Source organism: Myotis lucifugus, unplaced genomic scaffold (assembly GCF_000147115.1).
Source record: "Myotis lucifugus unplaced genomic scaffold, Myoluc2.0 scaffold_44, whole genome shotgun sequence".
Lineage (NCBI taxonomy): Eukaryota > Metazoa > Chordata > Mammalia > Chiroptera > Vespertilionidae > Myotis > Myotis lucifugus.
The window spans coordinates 6,105,998-6,126,924 of NW_005871092.1; the positions used below are offsets into that span (position 1 = coordinate 6,105,998).

The 20,927-nt window shown below is 44.2% G+C and overlaps 1 protein-coding gene across 1 annotated transcript in view; it reads left to right on the plus strand.

The window, feature by feature from the left end:
- The window catches only part of ATRNL1 (attractin like 1), a 474,447-nt gene that overhangs the window by 834 nt on the left and 452,686 nt on the right, over positions 1-20,927 (plus strand). Inside the window, exon 2 of the mRNA XM_023753345.1 lies at positions 10,887-10,970. Coding sequence (XP_023609113.1) covers positions 10,887-10,970 — 84 coding nt within the window. The remainder of the gene's footprint in view (positions 1-10,886; positions 10,971-20,927) is intronic.

Below are 20,927 nucleotides of genomic sequence, written 5' to 3' on the forward strand. Positions count from 1 at the left end.
AGGCTTGGGCTTCCCGGGAAGAAGCCTTGCCGAGCACATGGCTGCCCAAAAATGGAGGATCCAGGGTAAGATGGAGGGCGTAGCCCTTACCCTGGGGCAAGATGGAGGGCGTAGTCCTCGCCCTTTCAAGGATCTGTAGCTTTTATGAAAATCTGGAGCATCCAGGTTACCTGACATATCTGCCGCACTGAAGTCTAAGGATTGAACTAGAATAGTCTCTGAACAACAATATCAGATATGAAAATAGAAGTTTTGTCTAAGACTGAAGACAATAAAAAGAACAGATTCCACAATGAGAGCCAGGATTCAAAAAGTGTGCGGGGGTGCTGTGAGGTTGGAGAAAATTAGTTTGACAAAGCTTTAAGTCTTTCCCACTTGGTAAGAGTACTGTATAGGGGTGGAAGTTGGAATTCAGAAGAGCAGTTTCGGGGAGAGGTGTTGGTTTGCTGTGAATGAGTTCCCTCCCTCCCCACATGGAGATAGGGTGGGAGAGGCCTGTCCTCTTCAAGCTTGGCTGGGAAGGGGCCCTGACAGGATCTTCAAGAGCCAGCGGAGGGGAAACTATTGCTCAGGGAACATCAGATTCTGGCTTCTGACTCAGCCAAAGTGGGAGAGACAGGCTGGCTGGCTGCTTTCACGGTGGAGTCAAGGTCACCTGCAGTGGAGGGCCTCTTGGGTGTTGCCTTAGGTCTTGTCCTATAGGTGCCCCTGGAGAAACCAACACCCAGCAGCAGAGAGAAGCTGGGGGAACCTTCTGTGCTGAAGGAGTAGCAAGCAGTTAATTGGAATCTGTATTCATTCACCCTGTAGACATTCACCTTGTAGAGGCAATGACACAGGAAAGATCCCCAGTGCTGGGGAGTGGGGGTGTCTCTAGCAATTATGCCCCAGTACACACACACACACACACACAGAGAGAGAGAGAGAGAGAGAGAGAGAGAGAGAGAGAGAGAGAGAACCAGTCAGCTTTAAATACAAGCCAAGACTTAGCAAACTCAGATACTAAATCACCACCAGGATATAAGGCTTGTAATAACTTTCTGGCTCCTTTATCTCTTCTCCTCCCTTTCCTTTAGCCCTAGGGTTATGGAGAAGGGGAAGAGGAGGAGGAGAAAGTCTGGGTGGGGAGCACTGGGTGGGGAGCAAAGACCTGAAGGCCCCCCTCGCTCCTCAGCTGCAGGATGCTCCCTTGCCACAGGCTGGAGCTGGGGGAGGGGACGAAGGGGCCCTTTTAAAACTTAAAAACGTAATGTGATTATTTAACTTAAAAGCATTTTATATTTTTACTATCTTAGGGCTGGATGTTTTACTTATGAAACCAAGACCATGTTTTGAAGCTTGAGGGTTCAGAGCATTTTTTTTTATTTATTACTGAAGAGCATCCAGAAAAGTAGGGCCTACCTGGGTGTTCATGAAGGGGTGGGGGTAGAGGGGCAGGGACAGGGGCAGAATGAGGTCTTAGAGCAAAAAAAGGCCAACCAGCCCGGCTGGTGTGGCTCAGAGGGTGAGCATCGACCTATGGATCAGGTCACAGTTCGATTCCTGGTCAGGGCACATGCCCAGGTTGCGGGCTCAATCCCCGGTAGAGGGTGTGCAGGAGGCAGCAGTTTGATAATTCTCTCTCATCATTGATGTTTCTATCTCTCTCTCCCTTCTTCTCTGAAATCAACAACAACAACAAATATATATTTAAATAGGGCACCCAGGGCCTTTAGAAACTGTTTAAAGTATAGTGGTTACATACACAGACCTGGGGACTGCAGCTTGTGTGGAGAGAAGAAAAGGTAGTCTTATATTTTTCCCCATTCCTTTTTAGAGAAGAAAACTCAGCTAGCATAAAAGTCCAATTCAAAACCTAGTGTGTACATTTGCATATTTAAGTCTAAGACATATCATGGAAGCACTGAATTATGGTATTCATTATTTCAAATGACAAGCTGTGGTGGTTATTTCCCCCTCTATTGTAACAAATTAATTTTCTTTGGAGCCTTTTGTTTCGGATTTTAAGCTTTCATCATCACAAAAAGATGACAGTACTGAAGACAATAGTGTGTGGGTCTTCTCACGATGTTCTCAGCCCCACAGAGGATTCTGTGCATGGCTGGGCTGCCTTCCTCTCTCATAATCTGATATTCTCCTTATATTTTGTAATATTTTTAAAAAAATATTTTTATTGATTTCAGAGAGGAAGGGAGAGGGAAGAGAGAGATAGAAACATCAATGATGAGAGAGAATCATTGATTGGCTACCTCCTGCATGTCCCCTACTGAGGATCAAGCCCGCAACCCTGGCATGTGCCCTTGATGGGAATCGAACCCGGGACCCTTCAGTCCGCAGTCTGATGCTCTATCCACTGAGCCAAACCAGCTAGGACTGTAAGATTTTTTTTAAGAAGAATTTTTTTTCCCTGTGGTTGAAGGACATGTCAAAGAATAGAGGATACAGTTTTAAATCAAAGTAAGTTTTATGATATGACTTGAGAAGTTTATTTGTCTTAGGGCACATCCTTTCCTTATGGAAGTGTTAAATAGCTCCATGCAACAGGCTGGCAGTCTTTCTGTAAAATACACTTTATTTCTCCTGCTCTAAAGAACATGTATTTCAAAACGTGACCATCAGCAGTTGGAAAACTGTATGTGTGCATGTATATATTTCCAGGTTCTCAAAAGCCTATACCTAATCATGAATATTTTTTTCTTCCCAGATTGTATTTTTTTTCCCCTTCCAAAAAGTAAAGTTTCTTTACAAGACACCAGGACCAATGTATTTTTATTTGTTTTGAAGAGATTAAGAAGGGGTGCTATATCCCCAAGCAAGTACCTGAAATTCTGAAGCCCCCATTTTTCATTTTGTTTTGCAAAGAAGCCTTTCTCTTTGGGAAAGGTAATTTGTGCTTCACAGTTTCGTTGTCCTCATCCTATCAAGGGAAAGATTGCAGAAATTTTAAAGAAAGCTCCGGGCAATATTGTCATCCCTGAATCTTTGGCAAGTTATAAAAACAAACAGATTACTGAACCTATAGGATAAACTATTGTGAAGCCATTATATTGAAGCATAAGCAAAATTTCCTCTTGGATCATTAAGTTGTAAAAGAATAGAAAGATTGCAGTTGGAGATTCAGATCAAGTTAGGTAACTTGTAAGTTGAACGAGCACAATTTTACAATTCAGGAATATTGACAGCCGTTGAGTTTAATAGACTCCTCACATCCCAAATTTAAAGCTTCCTTCACTAATAGAGGTACTGCTGCAGTAGACACTTAAGAAGAAAATAAATAGAATGGATCAACAATTCAAAACTGTAATGTGTTTTTTGTTCATTCTCCTTCACATAACATTTTAAAATCATCACAAAAGGTTTGAAAGAAGGAGGCAGCAGAAAACCACCCCTTCCCCTCTCCCCAACTATCTCCTTCAAATCTGTGCCTTTTCCCCAGGCCAAAGCACCCCACAAAAGGGAAGTCTGGGCACCTTGGTCCTGATCAGACCAAAGCCCTTGACCCTCCCCTCCTCCTACTTATTCTCAGCCCTTGACTTTGGGCTTGGCTTTGGTTCAAGTCCTAGGACCTGAGTTGGCTTCTGGGGCTGGGTGGTTAATGCCCCTCCTTCCCTCTAGCTCAGTGGTTCTAAACCTTCCTAATGCCAGGACCCTTTAATACAGTTCCTCATGTTGTGGTGACCCCCAATTTCATTGTTACAAATTGAACATAATTAAAGCATAGTGATTAATCACAAAAACAATATGTAATTATCTATGTGTTTTCCGATGGTCTTAGGCGACCCCTGTGAAAGGGTCGTTCGACCCCCAAAGGGGTCGCGACCCACAGGTTGAGAACCACTGCTCTAGCTGGTCTAGTCTTCTGGCCCTTCCCTCTTATGGTGACTGGAGACCACTCCTGCAGCCCCAAACCTCTCTCTGGTTGTAGTCCATGAAGCAGGTATTTCTGTTGGGTGGGCCAAGATCAGACAGAAGCACTGCCATTCTCAAGGATCTTGGTAAATTTCCTTCTAGTCTTTTCCCAATTTAGTTTTTCCCTTCATGGTTACAGTAGTAACCCCACCCCCACTCCTGCCCATCACACACACACACACACACACACACACACACACACAACTGAATATCCCATCCTTTTATTTAAAATTACATTATAAACATTTTATATGGTCCTTATAATTGCCACCACACTCAAAGTTTGGGGGATAAGCAGATGACTGAACCTGAGCCAGCTGGTAGCAGTACCCCCAAAAGACTGTCCACGAGACCATTACAGTGAGATTCCTGCAGTTCTCCAGGTCCCCCGCTTCCTGATGGCACTAGAATCTTCCCAATCTTTCCAATCTTTGTTTTTGCTGAAGCTAGACTTGCTTTCTGTTCTTTGCAACCAAGGCACTCTAAATGATAGACGTGTTGCCAGGCATTTTGGTTATTTTTACTATTTTCAATACTTCTGTGATAAGCATCTTTGTGTGTGTTTATGTGAGTGTATAATGGCTTTTTATATATTTTAAATAATTTCCCAGAAGTGGAATTACTTAGTAAAAGAATATAAATATTTTTCTGATTTTTAGTATAAATTGCTTAATTATTTTAAGATTATATCAATTTATGTTTTATATTATATGTTACAGAAAGTACTACTAAAAATACTACAAAAATTTGCCTGACTGTTTAGAAGGACCTTGTAATAGCTGATAGGTTGAAAATATTTGCTAAAAAAAAATGAGTGCTTTCAGTTTAACTTTAATACCAAACCTAGGTTAGTAAACACATTGCTTATCCAACGGACTTAAATCTGTAATCAAAAGCTGACACTTACTGAATATTTAATATACACTTTGTTAGCAGCCTTGCATTATCCCATGAAATCCTCAACATTTTGTTATCCCTCTTATAGAAAAGGGAAGGAAAACACAGAAAATCTGATTAACTTTTGTCCTAGGGCGAGAACTCAAATCCACATAACTGTTAACTCTACATTGTAAAACTGCTTCCCAACCATCTGTTCCTACAGAACTCGGGGTCAGAAAGCCAGGTTGGACTCCTGACTCTGCTACTCAACTTCTTTCAATCTTAGTTTTCTAATTTCTAAAACTAAAATAATAATACAGACTCTATCCACCTCCCAGGCCTTTGTGAGACTGAGATAATGTTGGAAAGTTCCATACAAACGTAAAGTGTTAGCATGGTGACTGCAGCAGTGAACACGGAGGGTAAATACCTCTGACCTCTGTAAAAGGTCACAAGGAATATTGGGGCCTTGGGATACCCGCTCCCCTCTCTCTGCCTTGAGTTCTCAGCAGTTGAGATCCATACACAAGTCCAATGGATGAGGATGAAGCATCAGATATACCAGGGGCATGTGGGTTAGGTGTGTGGCCACAATGGGCTTCCTAATACTGCATGACTGAATAGGTCAGACTGACCCACCCATCGCTGGCAGAGCTGGGCATGTGGTGTCTGTCCCACAGGGCGGCCTCTTACTGCATGGCCTTGGAGGAGAAAGTCGGCTGAGGCCACTCCAAAAAGCAGAGCATGAACGGCACTGAGCCACAGCTGGCCAGTCATTCATTGTAGGCAAAGCCAGTAGGTGGTGAGGAGAGAGGGAGCGAGAACTGCTCCCAAGCTGTACCCTCCTGGCGATCTTTATAGGCATATGGAGAGAGGAAGTTGGGGAGAATACCGTCTCCCTCTTCACGGTACGAATCACCATCTCTGTTAGTAATAGGAAGCCAGGGATCATGAGGAGTCTTTCCTCCACTCTTCCTGCCTCCCACGTGGCTGAGCTGAAGGGAGCCAGCCATCTGTGGTTGCTGTGTACGCTCTTGTCAAATTTGTAATTCCACGCCCACTCCTTAACTGCCCACCATGTGGCCATAAGACTCTCTTCAAATGACTCATTTAGAAAATAAAATGTGTTTCCTCTCCTATAAAACACAGTTCACCGTCAGACGCTCACCCTGTTTGCTCCCTCATGTACCCCTCCCACCGTGTTTGAGCTGCTTGCTGCCGCTGTCTACCGTTAGGTCCCCTCAGGCCCAGCTGGTGCCAGTGTCCTCTGGAAGGGCATTAGGAGACAGGAGCTAATTGGGATTTTGTGATTAGCTGTCATGGATGCCCGGCCCGGCCAATAGTGCTCAATAAAGCCACAGGCCGGTGCTCCCTTCTACATACTGATCGCTGAGTCAGATTTCTCAGCACAGAGCACTTTTCAGGCAATCAGTTCTAGAACATTAGTCTTGGTTCTTAACTGGTTAAAATCCCTGGTTGGTCTTCAGTCTGAGTCTGGGAGAATTTGGGTTATGACGGAGATTCTGCTGTGACATTTTTGCCCTAAATATATATATAGATCTTTCCCCGGTGTCTGAGGTTCCTGAATCAGTTACATCTGGTCGACTGTCTTTTCCAGCCCCCACGAGTGAAAAGTACCCATTCTACCAGGTGTAGAGGACAGCGGAACTTCTAAATGCCCTTCTCCGTCCGTCTCACTTCCTCCCTACCAGCCCAAGCCCTCCATCTCCATCTGCACCGTTATGATGACACTGAGCAGGCTGCCCTGGTTCTTGTCCTCCCAGAGGTCTGTTGTTCAGCTCTTTCTTCAGTCCTGTGAGCTGCGCTTTCACTGTGTTCCTGTTTTGAGTTAAGTTCCCAGCGTCTCTTTGCAAGCAAAGAACTGATAAAACACCAGCTTGCAGGGATCTGTGCGGCTTCTGAACTTATGCAGCATTTCCTGTCTAACCCATTGCCTAATCTTTAGCATTTGCTTCCTTTTATTGGGTAATTGTTTGTGTGCATGTCTTATCTCTCCAAATAGAATGTGGTCTTCTCAAGGGTCGGCCACGTTCTCGCCATCTGTGGATGTCGTACGGCACCTAGCAGTGCCTTTCACCAAGGAAGTACACAACAGATATGTATTGATTAATTGCTTAATCTTCTCCTTTATCCCCAGCTACTCCCCGGTCACATCAAACATCTCCATGGGGGTCCCTTGACCTACAGCTGTTCCTATGCCCAGAGCAGTTAAAAGAGGACCCAGAGGAGCAAATTTAAATCCTGCCCTGGCATCAGGCCGTAGGCCTTCTGAGGCCCATGGCAAACAGCAGAGCTATGGGAGCTAATCATCCCCTCTCCCACTCACTCTGTGTCCCCACTCTAGGCTCTGGGGCGGGGGGGGGGCAAGAGGGGGGGGGTTTGAGCCCTTACAGTAAAGGGCCAGATACAGAGACAACCACTTTATTTAATCATAGTGGTATAAACGCTTAATATTCTGCTGTGTGTTTATGATAAGCACACCTTTCTTTGTGTGAGCGAAAAAGAAAAAGATTACCATGTGTATTATCCCGAGAACTCTTTGATTGCAAGCAACAGGCACTCAATTCAAACCAACCTGAGTCAGGAAAGAAAACATATCGGCTCATGTACACGATCACAGAGAGGTCAGGGTGGGGGGGCCTTAGGGACAAGGGAATGGGACACGAGGATTAACTCAGGGTGAGTCATCCGCCATCCCTGTCCTGGTAAGTGGTGTGTTTTTAGAGGAAGGAATGTGTGTTTGGATCGGGGTAGGGCTAAGCAGACAAGAACAAGGGCCACTGCACCATGCTATAAATGGTTTGTTTCCTTTGATGTTTCCCTAAATTTTGCAAATGCTTCCAACAAGGTAACACACGGAGAAAGGAACGCAGGGGCTATGCTGGTGAAGCTATGCTTATCTCATGCGCTTGGTGCTTGTCTTGACCCCCTCACTCACTGCCTGTGCCTGAGGCTACAGGTGCCCTATAAAAGCTCCCAAGTGTGACTCCTCCTATGGTTCTCCCCCTGCCCTGTTGCTTCACACCAATGACCTCCCTCCTCTCCTGACCCCTGGGACAGGTGGCTTGCTTGCATGGACTACCTCATGTCTTCGGATGATCCTAAACCAAATAAATGACACACACATATACGCCCCCCCCCTCCCCCCAACCCCCAACTGGACCATGCTCCTCGTCCCTTCATCCTAGCTCAGGTCAAGCACCCTTGGGAAAGGAAAGGCTTAGTTCACAATAGCCATTCTAGAAACTGATTCTAGTCTTTGACACGTTGTGAAATGAATTTGCCCTTTGGAACTAAAGCATTTTTCGACTGCAACCAACACCAACCAAGCTGCTGCTGGAATGTAGAGAGGCCTAAAGGTGGGATGTTCTAGAGCTGTGTTTTGGGCATTTAGACATTCTCCGCAAGGTTTGTTTAGGGCACAGCACCAGAATGAACACCGCTAAGTTTGTCTTGTCCGTGGAGCTGGTTCCAGGCAATGCAGCCTCAGAAGTGGAGCCCATCCCCTCCGTGTGGCCAGCCTTCCTTCCTGCAGAAGTCAGCCCTGTCTTCCCCTGACTCTCCACGGACAAGGCAGTGCCCGGATCCTGGAGTAGTAAGTACCCCCGACAGTCCCAGGAAGCATCCACCGTTGTAGCTCCAAAGCCTAGGACCAATTATGAGAGAGAAATGAGAAAGCTGAGCTCTTCAGATAAACCTCGCTTTTTACCAGCCCCCCCCCCCCCATTTCACTGCATAATTGTTTGAAATCCACTGCCAATTTGTACAATTTCTCTGTTAAGTCATTCGCACCCAATTTCCTCTCATGCAACACTTGGCTTTGCTAATACGTATGTATTAACGAGAGCCGTGCTTCTCAAGTGTAAATGTTTTATATGTGATATGGCTCTTGGCTTACATACAAAGGGATACTGGGTACTGTAAAACTGAGATTTTTCCCTCCCTCTACATATGTAAAGAATTCACTGGATTGATTGCCATAGGCAGATCTGTGGGTTTCAGTGATCACTTGTAACAAGGAAGTCATTAGCTAAGAAATAAAAAAATATAATCCATCCAGTTAAAAGAATAGACTGACTTTGACCGATATAAAAATAAGACAAAGGGACACTATGTTTTTAATCAAGTCATTGAGGGTCTATAAAATATTTTATCTTTTTAAAAAAATATGTTTTTTATTGATTTCAGAGAGGAAAGGAAAGGGAAAGAGAGAAACATCAATGATGAAAGAGAATCATTGATTGGCTGCCTCCTGCACGACCCCCACTGGGAATTGGGCCTTCAACCCAGGCATGTGCCCTGGCCAGGAATTGAACCGTGAACTCCTGGTTCATAGGGAGCCACTCAACCACTGAGCCACGCCTGCTGGGCAAAATATTTTTTTCTTTATGATGAGAACTAACTTGACTCAAGTGGGTAGCACTGACTTCTTTGGCCTTCAGTATCTGTGCAGAATGGTGGTTTTGCCATAAAATCTCACCTGGCACAGGCATTGAGATAAGTGCCCAGGCTTGCTCTTAATTACTCTGGATTGTGTTTTTGTCTTTCAGTGAACCAAAGGGAAGAGACAACCCCCCTGTGACAACACCTCTTCCATCCTTGGGGAAGTCATCTGCCCGGATTCTTTCGATTACCGTTTCCAGTTCATCAAATGCTATATCCCAAGGTCCCAGCACTGCTCACCTTCCTCTCATTTGTGATCCGTGTAAGCGCAGGGAATTACATAGTCAACATCTTTCCCTCCAAGACATATGTTCTCAGCCCCATTGCAAAGATCTTCTAGGGAAGGAACTCAGATTTGTGCAGGATCTGTATCCACCGCGATTACTCAAACCCATTCAATAGTTAAATCTGTCCACAGCCTGGGAGACAGGCAAGAGGAAGGTGCCCCACATCCCCTCCATTCTCTGGGCAGGAGGGAGGGATGGGGGGGGGGCGGGGAGAACTGTGGCAAGTCGACCTTACAAAGACGCATTAATGTTCCATGACGGTGAGGGCCTTCTGTAGGTCATTCCTTTTAAGAAAAAAATACACACATGTGCACACATTCGCACAACATTACGGCAAAACAACCATGATGGCCGTTTACAGACTGAACCGGCAATTTCCCCAGAATGTTTTGTTCAACATCCTCTCTAGACAGTGAATGCAAAAGACTTAGGTTGGAAAAGTGCATTAGCTTTTGATTACAGATTGGATGAGGGCCAGTTAAATGTTTAAATCTGAATGGGCTTGCTGACTCAGGCTCCTTAGCGGCATAATGGACAGACCGTCCTCAAAGCTTTCATTAAAGGGCTTTCTGGTAACCGATGTCTAGAGAAAGGAGTTGAAATGTCATTCACAGAATTACCCAGCTTCCATCTAACGTGGAATATGCAATCTCAAAGAATTCAACCGGTCTCTTGAAATGTTCAGGTAAAATTACATTTAAAGAAGCTAGACCTCGACTATTTTGAAGAAGGGGACTCTCCAGCAGCTTTGGGAGTGTATCACTTTATCTTTTTGAGTCCTGTATTTAATTCTCTTTACTGCATTTTAAGTGCAGCTGGAGTTAGCAATCTGCTGATAACGAAGTTTGGAGTGATTGGTGGGAGGTTCTCAGGATGTATCAGAGACTGATTGGATTTGAATTTTATTTTTAATTTCAGGTCCTCTCTGAACTCCACCTTTCGATTATTTTCTTTTTTTTTTCCTGTCTTTGCAGAAACCTCCCCAGGAAGCCTGGCTACAAAAAAAGACTGGAAATTACTCTGACCTTGGAGGCAGTTTCATAAATCAGAACCAATGCCTCTTGACCTCTAGGCAGTAGCCCGAGACGTGTCCACTTTCCTTTTGCAGTGACCCTGGAGGTGAAGGTGCTCTCTCTCCTGGTTCCCGTGAAAGTAGGGAAAGGAGCACCCAGCAGACCTATTCCATAGCTTCTTTCCCAGCCCAGTCATATCGTGTTCCACGTATGAGGTCACAGCAGCCCCTTCAGAAGAGGACAGCGACGGTGGCTGCTTTGAAAAATGCGTGGGCTCTTTGCCTCCACTCGGAGTTGAAGTCTTCTTGCATAACTTGTCCTCTCCATTCAGTAGGTTGTGAGCTCTTTAAGGCAGCGACTCTACCAGTTCCTCAGCAGTCACCAAGCCATGTTCATCGTTCGTTTCCTGAAACATAAGGTAGGACCCCTCTTACAGTGTCTGCCCAGTTCCCAACGACCACTGTGTTCTTTCGAAAGCAGCCCTGGAAGTCCCATTTGAACTGCATGACTTTTCAGTGGCTGATTGGAACATGCTGGACCATTGCCACAAATGGGGCCAATCCAATTCTCACGCTCTCTTTCTCTGTCTCTCAAATTTCAAACTGAGATTCAGAAATAGCCATTTAGTCTCTGCAGGTGGCTGGAACTGGAACATATGAACTCAGAGCTGTAGGGATGCAATATTCTGCAAAGTGGAGAGGGAAGCAGAGGAAGACAGCCTGCAGGGAGAGAAGGAAGTTGCGGAGAGAAGCAGACAGGAATTCAGATGAGCACAGCGCCTTTCTGGTGAGGCGCCTCTCAGGTCACAGGCCCGGATGCATTCCCACGTGGCAGCACCATACTCCTCTCTTGTAAAACACAGTAAATCCCTCCTCACCCCCTTTGCGTGTTAGCTTAAGTTCTTTTGCTCTTGAAATGATATAAATGCTTCTACATGATATATGATGTCTGTAAGGTAGCAAGGGGGATGGTGGTTGCCAGGGGCTATGGGGAGGGGGAAATGGGAAGCCATTGTTTATGTTTTTGTTTTGGAAGATGGAAACATTCTGGAGATAAGTTACACAGCAATGTTCATGTATTTAGCACTACTGAAACTGTATGCTTAGAAATAATTAAGATGGGAAAATCTTACATTACGTGTATTTCATTATAATTTAAAAAACAGTTGGAAAAATGTCTGTTACAGTCACCTTTCTTCCTCACTGCCAATGGGCAATTGTAGTTAGCAAACTTCAGGGTCTCCCCACGTGCACCCCCTGTATTTTGGCCCCCCGCTACCATATTTCCCCTGCATGCACGAAGCAATTTATATTCCTGAAGCAGCACTCAAACTGTGCCTTTCTCCAACGTATACATTTCAGAGTTCCTCATTGAATTCAGGATTGAGTTCCACTCCCAGCCTGGTAAACAGCACCCAGCAGACCCTTCCAACCCTCTGATCTACGGATTCCCAACAGGAAGCAAACCCAGGCCAGGTTGTTCTACCGCATCCCCAGAACAGTATGTGCGCATGCTCCTTCCCCACCTTGACCACCTTCCTTCTGCTTATCACATCGCATCTTTCATTCAAAGCCCCCTTCCAAGCTCACCTCTCCCAGGACACATTTTCTGACCACTCTCCTTCTCCAGGGAGATTTACTATTTGAATCACACTACTTAGCTTTCAAATAGACATAGTTTCCTGTGCGTCTGTTTGTTCTTGAGGCTAGTTTTCAAATTGGTGATAGGGACCGGGTCTTACATGCCTTGATTTTTCCTAAATTGCCTACCAGGATACTGTATTCTTAATAATGCCTATTGAGTAAAACCAGAACAGGGAAGGGCTGATTTACCAGCTTGCCTCTTCAGGACAAACACTTGTGGAGAAGTAGCAGAAACATTTATTGACCACTTAGTATTTTCCAGATACCATGCCAGTGTTTTACATAGATTATATACCTCATTTAATCATCCCAACAACCCTAATAAATAGATATGACTGTTATCCATGGAAGGAAGGAAGGGAGGAAGGAAGGAAGGAAGGAAAGAAGGAAGGAAAGGGGAGGAGGGGGGAGGGAAGGGAAGGGAAGGGAAGGGAAGGGAAGGGAAGGGAAGGAGGGGAGAAGGGAAAGAGGGGTAGGTGAGAAGAAGCTATGCAATAGAGCCTGTCCTGCTCCTAAGCTTAGCAAGGTTCAGTTTTGCAAGGGGCTTGTCTAGAAAACACTGCCTCATCTTACTGAGCCATATTCCCAATGTCATCGATCCCTTTCCTCTGGGGAGTTAGCCCACCGTGTGTTCACTGTGTGGGTGACAGTCGATGATGAATATTCTTTTGCCCCAGTTTCTCTTGGCCAGGTCTTCTTGGCTTCTAGCCTGCTTCTTGCTTGTTTTGAACAGATAGTACATGACCTTTTTTCCTGTCTGGCAAATGATGAACTCTGGCCTCTGTGAATCATCAAGTCTCCAAATAAAAAGAAAAATATATGGGGCTCTCTGCCCACCCAGCTCTCTGACTGGGAGTGCATTGGGAGCTATAGCCTATAGATGGCAGACGTAGGTTTAAGGATGGTTGGGAAGATACCCTCTAGCTACAGCTCCAAATCATTATATTATTGGGGATTATTTCTTTGGGTTTAGAGTCTCCTTCTCCTCCTCCCACCCGATCTCAATTTTCTTACCTATAACATATGAAGTTTGTTGTAAGTTAACACATATATGTGCTTAGCACAGGTCCTGCCACTCATTAAATAGTAGCTATTGTTGTTGTTGCAATTATTATTATCATTAGCGGTAGTAGTATTAAGATGTGTGATAACCAGGCAAACTTACCCAGTAAGCCAGGATTAGTCAAGAGCGACCTCAAGGGGATGGGTTTCCTAGCCTTTCCCTGCTATTTCCCAAAGGGATGGCTCATTGAGAGGATAAATGTGCAGAGAGGACTTACTACAGGTTTGGAGTCTGGAAATGAGGAGTGCTATCTATGTACCCAGGTGCAGGGAGGAGACTGGAGGGAAGTGGCAGGGCACGGTAGCGTTCTGTGGGAACTACGCCTTGCAAATGACCTGACTGAAGGCAAATGCAGGTGAATTTAAGCCAACACTAGTTTCCATAAGGGAGGTATTAGGTAACTGCAGGGACCAGGAAGCAGGCTCTCTCCTCTCACTCCCAATTCTCCTGAGTTATACAAGGCTTTAGTCCAGCGGTTCTCAACATGTGGGTCGAGACCCCTTTGGGGGCCGAACGACCCTTTCACAGGGGTCGCCTAAGACCATCCTGCATATCAGATATTTACATTATGATTCATAACAGTAGCAACATTACAGTTATGAAGTAGCAACGAAAATAATTTTATGGTTGGGTCACAGCATGAGGAACTGTATTTAAAGGGCCAGAAGGTTGAGAACCACTGCTTTAGTCTCTGTTGCTGAAAATATACTTTTTCTCCAGGGCCGTGAGGCTAACTAACACTATCTCTTTAAGTAGGTTTAAGGATGGGTGGGCCGATAACCTCTAGCTACAGCTCCAAATATCTCTCGCCTTTTTAGCTCTGTGACCAAAAATACAAGGCCGCCACTCCTCTAGCTGCAATGTTTAAAAAGCATCCCAGAACAGCACAAGTATCAGCCCGGCCTGGGTCACGTGGCCAACTATGGCCTTTGCCTTGGGGAATTCAGAACTAGGATGGGCGGCTCCCACAGAACTCCCAGTGGCAGAGCAAAGTAGGAACCAGTCAAACAGAAAACAACAGCTCTCCCCTGACTTCAGAGTACGTATGTGGCTGTCGAAAAGCAGACCTCCGGAGGCTCCGTGGCCTGAACGTTTCCTTTCAGGCAGATGAAAAGCCGCATTCTTCCAGCTAAAATTTTCCATTCTCTTTGTGAGGAGTTTCCGTGGAGAGCCTGGCTTCGTGGGAGAGCGTAGGAAGCAAACAACTCATGATGTTTCTCATTAGGGCCCATCATTATTGCCATCCTTTGGGGACATCAGTCCAATTCTCCCATGGCCCACACGCGATTCCTTATTCTTGTGGCTTCGGGGTTCTTTCTTTCTTTCTTTCTTTCTTTCTTTCTTTCTTTCTTTCTTTCTTTCTTTCTTTCTTTCTTTCTTTCTTTCTTTCTTTCTTTCTCTCTCTCTCTCTCTCTCTCTCTCTCTCTCTCTCTCTCTCTCTCCTTCCTTCCTTCCTTCCTTCCTTCCTTCCTTCCTTCCTTCCTTCCTTCCTTCCTTCCTTCCTATTCCTTTCCCTAAAAACTACTCTATTAAGAGGAATCTTATCCAAGGAGGCTCCTTGGATTATGTGCCACTCTAACTCATAATCATATACCTGGAAAAGAAAATGTCAGACACGCTTTCATAGCTCAGGGTATAAAACGGGGAGCCCAAAGCAAACCGCGGGCTCTCTCGTCACCCACAGACAAATGGAGCTGTAATTCTGCTGGAACAGGCGAGGAGAGAACACAGCGAGGAACAGCGTTTCAATCAGTGGTGGCCATGTCTAATCTTGTCTGGGAAGACCACGGCGGTGGCTGATGGAAGGGAAGACATCACATCTTAGAACAGTGTGTATGTTCAGGCCTAAGAGTTCGATAATGGGAGGAAAACACGGAGCACAACCTTATTTGCTGTCCTATTAGGCCTCGCGTGGCCTGTGCCTGTGACGGTGCTCTTCATTTCGAGATGCTGGACGTCGTCCTTCCCTCTCTGGCAGGGGCCTGACTGAGATGGAGAGAAACAGTCAAGCTTTCAGAGCTTGCAAAGCACTTTCCTTTACACTATTTTAATCCCTCCAACCAGCTTGTGGGGCAGTCGTGTCATTCCCATTTCACAGAGGGGGAAACTTGGGCTACAGCCCAGGAAGTTGGCTGGTGAGTTTGGAAAGGTAAACATCAGCGGTTCTTACTTTCAGTGCATGGAAATACCGAGTGAGTTTCTAAAATGCGTATTCCTGTTCTCTGCTTTCAGAGTGTCCGATTGAGTCGGTTTGAGGAAGGGCCTGAGAAACTGAATTTTTGTTGTTGTTGTTGTTGTTAATCCTCACCAGAGGATATTTTTCCCATTGATTTTTTAAAAAAATATATATATATTTTTTTATTGATTTCAGAGAGGGGGAGAGAGATAGAAACATCAATGATGAGAGAGAATCATGGATCGGCTGCCTCCTGCTGCCCTTTACTGGGCACCAAGCCTGCAACACAGGCATGTGCCTTGACTGGGAATTGAACCATTACCTCCTGGTTCATAGGTCGAAGCTCAACCACTGAGCCATGCTGGCTGGGCTCCAGCGATTTTTAGACAGAGTGGAAGGGAGAGGGAGAGATACACAGAGAGAAACATGGATGTGAGAGAGACACATTGAATGGTTGCCTCCTGCACGTGCCCTGACCAAGGCTGGAGATTGAGCCTGCAACTGAGGTACTTGCCCTTAACTGAAATTGAACCTGGGACCCTTCAGTCTGAGGGCTGACACTCCAACCACTGACCCAAACCAGCTAAGGTGAAACTGAATTTATTATCATGCTTCCTAGGTGATTTGAAATATGTGATTTATTGACTATGTTTATGAAACATCATCGTGGACACTAGCCAGGTGACTGGTGTAAAAACTAAAGCCCACAAGCCATGTGACCAAGTTAGTTAACATTTCAGAGCCTCGGTTTCACCATCTGAAAAATGGGTAATGATCATAAAAGTAGCTAGCTGCCATGTGACTTACATATGTTATCTCAACTGATCCTCTCTGTGAACCCGGGAGGTTGGTGCTATTGTTGTCCCATGTTATAGGGCTCAAACCCAGATCATTTCTGTTCACTCCTTCTTGACATAATTTCCAGGTAGAAGTCATGCATAGAAAGTATCTAGCACACATTTCAAATGATGAATGAATGGCAGTAGCTGTTCTAACTAAATCCTAAGACTGACAATCCCAACAGTAGAGCCAATGCTAAGAGGCAGAAGTTGAACCAGATAATCTCCTGGGGCCCTTTCAGCTGGTACCATGCTGTGACTTCAGCACACCAAGTATTCTCTACTTCAGAGGGTGTCTAGAAAGAGTGACCCAATTTTTCCTTTAAATGTAAATTTATTGAGTAAAAAAAAAGTGATCTTATAAAGACTAGAGAGACATAGAGAAAAGTGAGAACTATTGTGCTTTGATAGTATGGCTGTGGATGATTTTTTTTAAATTGAAAGTTTCCTTTTAAATATGTTAATATGGTTTCTATAACAAATGAATACTTGGAAGAAAAGCAGGATACACTGCCCATTTACAGTGTATTTCTTAGATGTATTGCAATCACAATCTGCAACTAAAAGTCCTCTATAAAAAAAGAGAAAAATCAACAAAAGAAGTGTCAGACCTAAAAGACTTCAGAGCTGATGGGCCTAGATCTAGAATACATGCTTTTTGACCTTGGCTTAAATCAAAATATTATAAGTGAAATATGACAGCCTGCATCTCTGGCAAGGTGTCAACTATTGAGGCCTAATGATGTACTTTTTATGTTGGACATAAAACATTAACATTTTTAGTTCAGACCCTAAAGAGGAGGTGTTGATGAAAGAGAGAATTTCTTAGACCCTATAAACCTTACAAGTATAGGAGAATAATCTCTGAGTATTTTATTTAATGAGCTCTTCAGATAGATTGCAGTCAAGTTGCTATCGTTATTTCTATTTGCTCCTTAATTATCTTTCCACTTTAACAGAGTGCATGGACCCTATAGCGGTGAGGGGAACAGTACACATCCTAGATTGCACTGGTGCCCACTAGAGAGCACGGGTATGAAAATGGGGCAGCACAGTAGACTGGGTGACAGCACGGGCCCTGGCCCCACGTTACCTCGATTCAAATCCTGCCACTGCTCTCTGGGTGACCGTGAGCAAGTTCAACGAACCTTTCGGGGCCTCTGATTCCTCGTCATTAAAACAGGGATGGTAATAATTCCTACCTCATAGAGTCATTGTGATCCTTAAATAAACCGATGTTTATAGAAGAATATTAATGAGTTGGTTTCATTAGAACAGTGGCTGGTACAGATTAAGCGCCAAGTGTTAGTTCAATGAATAATAACTGTCATAAAGAGCAGAGTAGCCATTCTACATATGGCAATTATTGAAACAGGAAGAGAAAGGCCTGTTCTCATAGAACTTACATTCTAAAGAGAGAAAGTAAGCAAAATAAGTCATACAGCGGATGTACAAAGTAAAAATTAAGTTCAAAGCATGGGATAAGGCAGATGTTGTGGTTATAACCAATTGGGTGGTTATTGAAAAGCTGACATGTGAGCCAAGTCTTCCAGGGGGCGAGGAAGTGAGCCATGTGAGTTTCTGGGGTAAGAACCTTCCAAGCTGAGGCAACAGGGAGTGCAAGGTGCTCGAAAGCCCCAAGGAAGGAGTGTGACTGACATGTTCTAGAAGCAGCCAGTGTGATAAGAGCAGAGCATGAGGGGCAAAGGGCAAGGGATGCGGTGATGGTGGGGAGGCCCAGGTGGTCTGATTAACTACTGTAAGGGCTTCAGCTTTTATTCTGAGCAACATGGGGAGCCATGAAAGGTGTTTGAGTAGAGGAGTGACATCATTCCCGTGTTTAGAATAGACTGCAGGGGAACGAAAGTTAGTGTGAGAAGACCCATTCCAGGGGTGGGCAAACTTTTTGACTCGAGGGCCACAATGGGTTCTTAAACTGGACCGGAGGGCCGGAACAAAAGCATGGATGGAGTGTTTGTGTGAACTAATATAAATTCAAAGTAAACATCATTACATAAAAGGGTATGGTCTTTTTTTTTTTTTAGTTTTATTCATTTCAAACGGGCCGGATCTGGCCCGCGGGCCGTAGTTTGCCCACGGCTGCATTAGACACTTTTCCAACAATCCAGGGGACAGGGGGGTGGCAGTCCAGACTTGGATGGCAGCCATAGAGGAGGTTATGGCTCTGCCTGGCTGCTCCCCTCTTATATCCCCTATGCCTAGGCACATAGTGGGGACTCAATAAATTTTGTTGAGAGAATGAGTAGGTTAGAGATAAATTTGAGTAAAGTAACTTATATGAGGCTCTGTTTTTTTACCTTTAAAATAGGAGTAGAAGGAGGGAGATGTTAATAGTGTATACCTTTGTGGGCTCCTGTGGGGATTAAGAAATGCTAAGATGTATTTATGAAACCTAAGATAATGCTACGATGTATTTATGAAACATGAGATAATGCTACGATGTATTTATGAAACATGAGATAATGCTAAGATATGGTTATGAAACATAAGAATCCTAAGATGTGTTTATGAAAGCTAAGATAATGCCAAGATGTATTTATGAACCGTAAGAATGCTAAGGTGTATTTATGAACTACGTAAACATAAAATATTTGGGGAAGAGTTGACCTTTGGAGAGATGGAGGAAGGTAGACTTTCATTCTTCACTTTATGTACTAAGAATAAAAGAAAGAAAAATGTTTTGGAATGATGAGTCCTTTTTAACTTCCTTTGTGTGCTTTTCACGGCTCCTTGAAACTGTTCTATAATGAACGTGTGGAGTGGGACAGAAATGAAAGGATAAGATCACTCAGCATTTCCCGCTCTTCTAGGGCAGCCGGAGCCTGAGACTTCTTTCCTGCGTCTTCCACGTGGCCCATTTCTCTGACACTGTGAATGTGGGTATTATGCTTATCGTCCTCGCCTCTCCCTCTCTTTTGAGTTCAGAATAAAGCGAGCTTTTGAAGCGATTACAAAACAAGAACAACAACCTAGTTCATCCTCAAGGTCTGGAGCCTCTTATTCCTTCAAAAGAACAAATACATCTATTTACTGGGTAAGAGTCCCCTGAGCTGAAACCATTCACGGCGGTGACTGCAGCCCATCTGTCCGAGGCATAAGTTATCACTAAAGAAACGGAGTTCCTTGTGGGAATTTACAAAGTGACTATCCAAAGGAGGCTCCCGATGCTTTTCAAATGGGGGCTCCACACGGTCAATGTAAGACCTGCATTTGGAGGCAGAGGAAAGGGTGCGGGTCACAGGAGACTTGGTTTTCAAGCCTAATCTTAGGAGCACACCAAGAAGGAGCTGTAAGATGCAAGCACGTTAGCCTGGCTCGTCCGGGGCAACACCGGAAGGTTTTCCCACCCCGATTTGTCTTCCTCTCCTGGTCTTCAGCATTTCCTTCATGTCTGCCTTTTTGGAACGAGTGTTGGCTGCAGCTGACATTCAGCTGTCCTTGCTGAGATCCAGCAGTCAGCAGTTCTCAACCCTGGCTGTACATTAGGAAACTTCTGGGAAACTTAAAAAAATGGGTGCCTGGGCCTTATCCAAGTCCTTGAATTTAGAATCTCTTCCTGGTAGATCCTGGGTGTCTCTCTCTCTCTCTCTCTCTCTCTCTCTCTCTCTCTCTCTCTCGTTCTCCCCCCCCCCACCCCCCCCCCCGCGGTTTCCTTCCCCCCTCCCCTATATTTTAAGTTTTCTTGGTGATTAGAATTTAAGCTGGAGGGCCAAAATAGCCTTAAAGAATATCATAATAATAACATTTATCATATTATTAATAGTGATAGCTTATATTCATTGAGCATATAAATGTGTTGGCTAATTTAATTCTCAACAACAACTCCATGGGATGGTTGCTGTTATTATTAATATGCCAATTTTACAGATGAGGAATCCAAGACACCAAAAATTTACGCAATTTGCCAAGTGAGTGCTCCAGCTGGAATTCACACTGTCTGTTTCAGTAACATCAGACTATTTGCCCACACTCTTCACTACCAAAAGGTGCTGCTCGCCTGCAATGCTGCACCTTAAAAGTAGCATATGACTAGTATGTCAACTTCTCTGACTAATCGGAGTAACCAAGAAAGTCCAGCCCCTGTTTTTAAAGTGATGGAAATTATTAACCTGCATTCTGTGATTCCTTTTGTAATCTAATTCATGCAATAAATCCATGGCATAAATTAGTATCATAAGTTTTCTATAAATTGCTCATCGATCAGTATGAGATGTAAGATAAAGCAGTAAGAGTTTTCCTCCAAAGAATGGTCTTTCTGTTTGTGACAAATTATTCTTGGCAATGTAATTAGCCAGTTGGGTTATTAAAACAGATGGGAAGCATTCCTTCCAAGATTTTAGAACTGAAATGATTCCGTCTTGTGATAAATGTCAATTAAAATAGTTTTCCCTTCACAGGAAAAATTAAGAAAAAAAATAGTTTAAGAAAATATCAATCCTGATTGCCAGGGGAAATTTGTTTCTGCAGTAAAATAAGCACAACAAATCAAATCCCTTGAAATTAGGAACAGACTGTCTTCTGAAGTCAAATTCACATCTGGAGGTTTTTATAAAATTTATTGGAACAGTTCCGGTTTTCTCTATTTTTAGTATAACAAAAAGATTCTTATTGTTTATTGAATTTGGTCTAAAAT